At 43.7% G+C, this 8755-nt stretch overlaps 1 protein-coding gene across 1 annotated transcript; it reads left to right on the top strand.

Moving 5' to 3' along the window:
* The first annotated feature begins 3410 nt into the window (after positions 1-3410).
* Positions 3411-7676, top strand: LOC112894052 (vesicle transport v-SNARE 13-like). Its single transcript, XM_025961625.1, has 5 exons — positions 3411-3780; positions 3883-3941; positions 4197-4385; positions 5824-5994; positions 7307-7676. The coding sequence occupies exons 1-5, from the start codon at positions 3687-3689 to the stop codon at positions 7457-7459; spliced, it is 666 nt and encodes a 221-aa protein (XP_025817410.1). The 5' UTR covers positions 3411-3686; the 3' UTR covers positions 7460-7676.
* The last annotated feature ends 1079 nt before the right edge of the window (positions 7677-8755 follow it).

The following is an 8755-nucleotide window of genomic DNA, read 5'->3' as shown; positions in this document are numbered from 1 at the left end:
AGAGGGAAGAGAATCGCTTGCAATCGAAGATGGAATACGGAATACTAGACTACGAGGCGGTGGCCGCGCGTCGTCTGCGGCCGCCCGTGCGTCTCGCCGGTGGCCGCGGCCAGCCCAGTCGCCATCTCCGACGGTCACAGCTAGCCCCGCGCGCCTCGTGGGTGGCCGTGGGCAGCCCCAGTCGCCGTTTTTGATGGCCACAGGTAGCCCCACGCGCCTCGCGAGGAGCCGCGCGTCTCGCCGGCGGCCGTGTCGTTGCCACCGAAGGAGCCGGCGACGATGAGGTCTTTCATCCAGCGTCGATGGATAAGCTTGCGAGCTTGGTGGCGGCGCAGTCTCGAGTAGCACGGGAGGTGAGCGGATGTGATAACGCGGCTTGTACAAGCCTGGCTTAGTTAGAACGACCGTGCTATCGGAGCCAGGCTTGGAGGCCTCTTTTCCATGAGTTAAGCCTGGCTAGCCGGTCTATGCAGACAACCAAACGGGCTCATCCTGCATTAGCTAAGCCTGTCTGGATCTTAGCCACTTATCCAAACACACCCTACGCAGCATGTCCTATATGCGCCGTGGAGATTGGTGAGCACCTCCACACAAAATCACACGTCCCTAATGGCGTCCAGCGAGAAGCTCTCCCAGATCAGCATCTCTAAGGAGATTTGTGGGCTCCTCTGCCTGTTGGAGAGCGTTTGCAAGGTGTTTGACGTTTTGTCTGACCCGTCTGTGCAGAAGGACAAGCTGGTGGCAAGCGCTATGTACTTTTCAACACTCACTAGACCTCTGATTGCCCTCATCAAGCAGGAGGTGCTCACCTGGATCATCACCAGGGCGCCATGGTGTGCTCCTCATTGGCGAGGCCAGGGATAGACTCACGGACATCTTAAGAGGACGCATCCCCCGTCGACGTGCTTTAGCGGGCCTTCACAATTATAGCCGCAGCTCTAAGGCTATCTCCAACCGTCGTTCTCTGTATCGTTCTCTATATCCGTCATTTAGGCTATCTCCAACCGTCATTCTCTGTATCCTTCTCTATATCCTTCATTTACAGAATTCTCTACAAGATTCTCTCCTCTATATCTCATTTCTCTCCAACAACGTTCTCTAAATCTCGTTCTCTATACATTAAACTCTATATTAGAAACGTATTTTGTTCTAAATTTTTGTACGTACGTATTTATCATACCTCAAATGCTATGGACATATTTTATTTTTATTTAATTCAGTGTTTAAAACGTAAAGAAAAAATAGAGAAGAGGAGAGAGAATCTCTATATATAGAGAAAACCTGTAGCGTTCTCTATTTTAGAGGACTATTTAGAGAACGCTGCTGGAGCATATAGAGAACGGAATCTTCTCTATATATATAGGGTAGAGAACGGTTTAGAGTCTCCCGTTGGAGACAGCCTTAGGCATCCTCCTTTTCCTTTCTTTCAATTTTTCATTTTTTTTTCTTTCCTCTGTGTGTCACCAGCACCACAGCGGCTACCTGGCAGGCAATGGCTCATGAATTTCGTGGGAAAGGTGTTTAGTGAATGTGGAGGCAAAGAGCTATGTTCTGGTGGTAAGGCTGGTGGATCAACGCGCACCTGGTGAGATCTGTTCCTGCAGTGCAAGTTACAGTTGTGTGTTCTATGGTTATCTTGTGTTCGACACAAGTTGTCTGATTCTGACATCATACAGATATGCCTTGTGATTCAGCTGCAACCAGAACACAGAACATGCCTTTAATTGTCTACTTGTTTTGTTAACTTCAATTATTTCAATCAACATTTATGTTAATTGTTTCTGGTTGTTTGTTAACTTCAATTATTTCACTCGACATTTATGCGAGATCTGAATTTCATGGAACTTCTTTGTTTCACTGTCGTCCTATTCAGTTTTCCTCATGGATTAAAATGTATAGCACTGGTAGAAGAGTACATGGGGTGCATCTGATATTTTAGGACACGGTATCACCAGCCTAACACCTTTTCATTTTCCATAGGTATCATCGGTGCAGAACTTGTGAGTTCCTGGCTTCCTGCATTGTCATGTTAATCTAAGGTGCCGCTTATCTTATCTGAATGCAGTGTGCTTTTTAAGTTTTCTGATGCATGTTCTCTTCATCGTTGTCATTTCCCTGCTTCTGTACATACCTTGTGTATATCCTTTTATATAAGAGTGAAAATTCTGGTAATGACACATATGGCTGATATTTTTTTACTCAACTTAACTTCTGACAGTACCTATATGGTTTCTTCACATGTTTTACCTTTTCTTTAATTCTATGCAAACCTCTAAGTTTCCAGCTTTGGGGGGTCATGGTTTCGGGTATCCACAACTTAGTTCTGTTAGTGTGTGTGAGTTAGTTATTGATTTGCTCATAGTGTTGTATGATATTTTGTTGAGATTCTCTCAACTGATTTTTCTGTTTCGTTGTGTTGTCATAGCACTAATTTTTTCTTATGATAAACTCTCATGCCATCTTTATCAATATTTTATTACAAGCATTTAACATTGTATCCTGACTTACATGGTGTTCTCATATTTGATTTTAGACCTCTTGAGAGAAGGAAATGCTGGTGGGCTCATTATTCTAGGGTAGTAGGCCCTCATCATTTGTTTATTAGACAAACAGTGTACATGATAGTATGCAATTGTATTAAGGGACGGACACAATTGCCAGGAATGAAATTTATATGTACTTTGTACTTATCTTTCTAAACTACAGATATTGATGGTCCAAAATGCATGTAATAATCTGATTTGATTGATTTTATTGTACTATCTTTAGAATATTCTGTGTTTCTATTGGATATAACTTTTTCCTGTTTGATATATAGCTTCTTCCTGTCTCACCAAAGGTGAAGTTGTCAAATTAATGTGTCCTTTGATATGCTTAAAACAGCATGAAAGATTGCTTCTATTATACTACAATTGGTGTTGGAGTGTTGCTATGATCTCAAGATACTGCAATATCATTTTTCTATATTTACTATTGCCTTTTTAACCTAATTAAATATGATGTATCACTCCTCCATTATTGACCACAAGGACAAGGTAATTGCTGGAAATATTACAATGTTTTAAGAGATGATACTGGGGTAAAACAATGAAGCTCCATGAAGTCTGTCAATATATAGTGTTTACTTCGTGTGTTTTAATCTCCATTGAGATGCACATTTATTTCTATTGCGATTGAAATGGACATTTATTTCTTGGCGGCAAACCGTAGCGCACGGATGCAGGTGAAAATTCTCGCCAGTATAAAAGGAAAAAAAGACCATTGCGATCCTGAATCCTGATGAGATAAGGAAAAAAAACCATTGCGATCCTGGACCAAACGCCGTGCCGGGCCCGCGCTGCCGCAAGCCCGCAACTACCGTCGGCCGCTTGCTTAAGCCCGCGACAACCACTAACCTTACGGGCCCACCACGCAGTCTCTAGAACAAACAGCGCCAATGTGCTAATCCCTCTCGTATCCGTCTCCCCCAATCCTCCTGACCCGATCAAACAAAGTCGAAGCCACCTCCCAATTTCCCCACGCCCAGCCACGCGGATCGCCGTCCCCGTCAAATTCGCCTCCGGCGTCCGCTCGATCCGACGCCGCCGAGTCGCTCCTGTTGGATCGTGTCGCCGGAGTGATTTGGCCGCGGGATTTGGAGGGCGCGGGTCGAGGAAGGAGATCGAGGCGAGCCGCGAGCAGCAGCCATGAGCGAGGTGTTCGAGGGCTACGAGAGGCAGTACTGCGAGGCATCGGCCTCCCTCTCCCGCAAGTGCACCGCCGCCTCCGCCCTCGATGGAGGTAAGCAAACTTCCCCTGTTTAATCCGATTCCCCCGTCGTGATTCCGTTGGGGAGCCCCCGCTTTTGTTGATTGTTTTGCTGATTCGGTGGAATCTCCGCAGAGAAGAAGAAGCAGAAGCTGTCCGAGATCCAGTCCGGCGTGGAGGAAGCTGAATCGTTGGTAAATAGATGCCGCAACGCATTCTGTTCTGGGATCCCCTTGGCTAGATATACGATTATGGCGCCTTCAGTTCTGCTGTGGGGGAGCAATTGAATTGGGCGTGGTAGAAAAGTAGAAACATAAGAGTGGAAATCGGTGCTCTTTTGGGATTTTGAGGGAGTTGTGTAGAAGGGCTGTAAGACTTTTATGTGCCTTTGTGTGGGTTTGGGAGGTTGGGGACACAGTAGTTTAAGTTTTTGTTCTATGTGTTGGCAGATTCGGAAGATGGACCTGGAGGCGAGGAGCCTGCAGCCGAGCGTGAAGGCTGGTTTGCTTGCGAAGTTGAGGGAGTATAAATCTGACCTCAACAATGTCAAGAGCGAGCTCAAGAGGATATCAGCGCCCAACGCCAGGCAGGCTACCCGGGAGGAGCTCCTTGAGGCTGGCATGGCTGACACTCTTGCGGTGAGCTCCTGGACTCCTATCAATAGCTTAACGCTAGTACCTTTTAGGACTGCGTCTTGAGTGTTTTAAGTACATTTATGCTGCAGTGCTTAACCTGTATCACATCAAGGCATTTATTATAGATTGCATCAGAGCAAAGCTGTCACAGGTCCGCCGTCTGTGAGCAAGGAGCTGATAATAATCTGCGTTCATGCTTCTAAATTTGGATGTAGTATTTGATATCAGGTGACTTGGTTGATGCTGACATGATCATTGAGAATTGCTGTTTCACCATATGTATTGGTATAGGCTATATACATGATTGATGGTGACATATTGAACTTTAATTCGTTTTGGAAATGAGTTTGTGCATTGTTCGTTTATACAGTCTGCTATTCAGCTGTAGTTTGCTTGCAACGTTGTGCGCTATTATATAGCAACGAGACATGCGAACTAGGAACATAAATGCTTTTAGATTACAGCTTAATCTTATTGTCAAATGGTAGTTCAATTACTGGCTCTCTTAGGTCCTGCAGTTAGAACAGATTTGCATGTTGATAATCCAGCTAACTTACAACATTACATTTAGGGTTTTTCTTTCTTTAGCATCCTCGTTAGGATCCTGCCAGCATGTTTATATAGGTTCCCATCCGTATCTGACATTCAAGATTTAATCAATGGCTTATTGGTTTCCTTATCTGTACATGTTCAGCTGGCATGATTACAAGCTTTTGTTTTATAGGAAATATCGTGCTACATGTTGGAACTTAGAAGTATATATCACATAGTTTTACCTTTTCAGTCCTGATATAAGTTTTTAGATTTTGATTCTTAATACTGTACCTTGACAAAACCACTGATTGGCATCCAGATGGCTGAGCACGTTGATCTCTATACGCCCCTTCACTAACTGTGCTTCCCTTAAGTTTCCTAATTTTGTAATCATCTTCTTCATATTGGTATTGGATGAATGGAAAAGTGGAAATTACGATACAATCAAGAAATCGTTGGTCACATCCTATATATCTGTAATGTTCTGTTGGTCGCTAAATAAGACATAACTGTTACATTTCTAAAAAAGAGCTTTTACATGTAGATTTTTTTTTCTGTTATGATCACTAGAGCATACTTCTTTGGTCTGACAGAAGTAAACCACATAATCATATGGGCATGCTATTATCCAATTGCATTTTACTTGTCAATATCTATTCACACAGAAATGTTCCTCAAGTAATAAAGTAGTATAAATTCTTTCTTGCGTGTTCTAGAAAAATATAGCAGTATAAATTCATTAGTCGATTTTACAATGCTGTTAATACCTAGGGAAGTGATTCAACTACCTACATTAGCTATTCCTAGAGGTGACTATACAATATGAATGCTGCCTCTGCACTCCTGTTGGATCTATTAGGTTATACTGAGGTGTCTACTGATCAGAGGGGATTGTTGCATGTCTCAGGTGTCTACTGATCAGAGGGGAAGATTGATGATGACAACTGAAAGATTGAATCAGTCCACTGACAGGATTAAAGAGAGCCGAAGAACTATGTTGGAGACAGAAGAACTTGGTGTGTCAATTCTTCAGGACCTTCACCAACAACGACAGTCGCTACTACATGCTCATACCACTGTATGTGTCCTGTCTCAACAGTTCTACCAATTTTGGCTGTTGTTTTCTGACTTTACAGGTTGAACAGATGCAGTAATTCTTACTAACAAAACATGCATAATAGCACTACTAGTTTGGTTCATTGGACCTATTTCCTTTATCTTGGCTTTATTCATAACAATTCAGTTTGGCTTTTGCTTTGTGCAGGATATCTTGTGAAAAACAAATGTTAATTATCAACTGGTTTTTGATTCTGTGGCATGCTAATGTTAGTGATCTGTGCTGTTGCTGTTGAGTGTGTGTTTATTTTTTTTTTCCTTCTTTTGTTTGCAAGATCTATGTGTTGTTGTGGACCCTTTTTTCTCCCTATAATGTAATGACACACAGTCCTCCTGTGTCTTTGGTCTAGCCCATCAAATATTCTATCAGGTGTGCTAGCTCTGAATATGTCTCCCAAACAATTAATCATTCATATTTTTTTGACTGTCCAGAGTAGAATTCTTTTTCATCCATGTCCTAAGTAGTGCTATCTTATCGCTCCATGTGGATACATAATCTTGATTGCTACAGAATAGTAGAGATTAGATTGTACGTAAGGAATTTAGACTGTGTCTAGTACTTCTGTGCACATGTTACAGGTTAGTACTTCTTCAGGAATTTAGACTGTGGAGTTATATTTCGGAACTCATGGGTAGATCTGTTAGTCCATCCTGTGAGGGTGAGCATGCACTTGTTAATTTGTTCTGAATCCTGTGATATCTCTACATTTTTATATGCATGGCAAAGGACTGATGATTGAATTAAAAGGGGAAAGATCCTTAGTCTCAAAGCTGCAAGGACTGTGTACGCTTGATTTCTTATTTTATAGATCAGAGTAGAAGATTTCATTGCTTTGTTTTCTTCATTGTAAAGAGGAATTGTGACATCCCTTTTAGTAAAAATGCACGCAACACACCTGTTTCTTGTTGAAATGAAATCAGAGCTAGTCAAGTTTTTTTGTCATGTTTTCTTGTTAATAGGTGAGTGTAGCAGTGTGAATGTGGGGTGTGATACAGGTCCACTAACCTGCATGTTGTCTCTTGGGGTTTCTAAACCCCTTTCTTCTTCTTAATATATTGATACGCAGCTCTACTGTGTGTTCGAGAAAAGATATACTTTTGCATTATGAATGAGTTCCGTGCATAATCTAAAATTGCAATTTGCAACACAAAATTGAGTTAACTAAAAATACTTGCAACACGATCCCCTCCTTTGGCATGTTAATCTGCATTTTTATTGATGATACAACTTTCCCTATTTGTGTCGATTAATGAGATCGATGTCCTGTTGATAGTTGCATGGCGTTGATGATAACATTGGCAAGAGCAAGAAGATCCTGGCAGCAATGTCAAAGAGGATGGACAGGAACAAGTGGATCATTGGGGGTATCATCACGGCTCTTGTTCTGGCCATCCTTATCATACTCTACTTCAAGCTTGCTCATTAAGCCTGCTTCCAGGTAGGTTGGCCCACATCTCTCTGTCCAGTAATTGTGTGTTACGAGTTGTCTGAATGCTGTATATTGAGTAACACGCTGTCTCTCCAAGCATCATTTGTTTACCCCCAAACCTCTAAAACTTCAAGTGGCTCATATTATGTACAGTGTCAGACACTCCAATTATGTTAACTGTCCAAAGAGTGAAAAAAGATTACTTCTGAGTCTCTGCCTGGGGCACGTTGTTCTGTTCTGCTAACAAGATGGCGTGTGGCTAACACTGCGCGTGCATCTGTCCATCTGAATTCTGAACTGCTGTCTCTGTCTACCTTCCAATTATTATGATTAGGCCGCTCTGTGGCTAGTCTGTTATTGGTGTCGTGTTGGGGTTTGGGCAGATGCTTCCCGAATGATTGGGTGGTCGAATAGGTGGGGCTTCGCAGGCTCGCAGCTGCCTTGCCTGGTGTGCATGCGCAGAAGGTGCAGGTCTATCAGTGCTGCAGTAACTGCGGTCGCAGGGCTAGGTTGGCAAGTGGGATGCAGCGATGAGGCCGCCGGCCGTATGGTGTGCTTGATCTGCACCCGGTTTGGTTGGATAGGGGAGATGGGCATTGGGGGCGATGCTCCGGTATCAGGATTTGATTGTGATGGATGATGAATTGTTTGATCGACGATAATGGTATCAGCCGGATGCCGTGTGATGGCCGGCTAGGGATGCTAGGGGTGGGAGCGGACGGTACTGAAGGCGACATCACCGCCTTCGCAGGGGATCAAGTTGCACGCTTGGGGAGAGACCAGGAAGGGGAACGCTGTTCACTGTTGTGGTACTGTACCTTGCACAAAGAACCTGGTTGAAACGAGGCTGTAGGGGGCACTGTTGAGCGTTGACCATCATCGGACACAATGGCGGAAGGCGGCGGTTTCTCTTGGTATTGTAACACCAAAGGTTGGAGGACGCTGAAACAGGAAATGGACGGGACAAGCCGTTTGGTCTGTCCCTTCAGCCGTGAATAGCAGGACTGCAGGAGGCAGTAGTTCCCCTCTCTAGTAATCCTATCGTGCAAAACGGCCGGTCAATCTGGCTAAATGATCAACTGTGCAAACGGGGTTGACCGTGTGCAGTGTTTAAACGAACGTCGTCGGACGGGTTAAATGGTGGTGTGGGCGTACAATGGCTGAATGGCAGGAGGTAAAACATAATATAATAACTTGCCCTTATGACTGCACAGGCACCCACCACTTGCATGAATGCATCCATCGGATCGGGCTTCACGAAGTACGCAGAATTTAATCTGTAACGACCGCGAC

The sequence above is a fragment of the Panicum hallii genome, chromosome 5, assembly GCF_002211085.1.
Source record: "Panicum hallii strain FIL2 chromosome 5, PHallii_v3.1, whole genome shotgun sequence".
Classification (NCBI taxonomy): Eukaryota; Viridiplantae; Streptophyta; class Magnoliopsida; order Poales; family Poaceae; genus Panicum; species Panicum hallii.
Note: the sequence above shows the minus strand (reverse complement) of the source record. Positions and strands in the feature narration are given on the sequence as shown.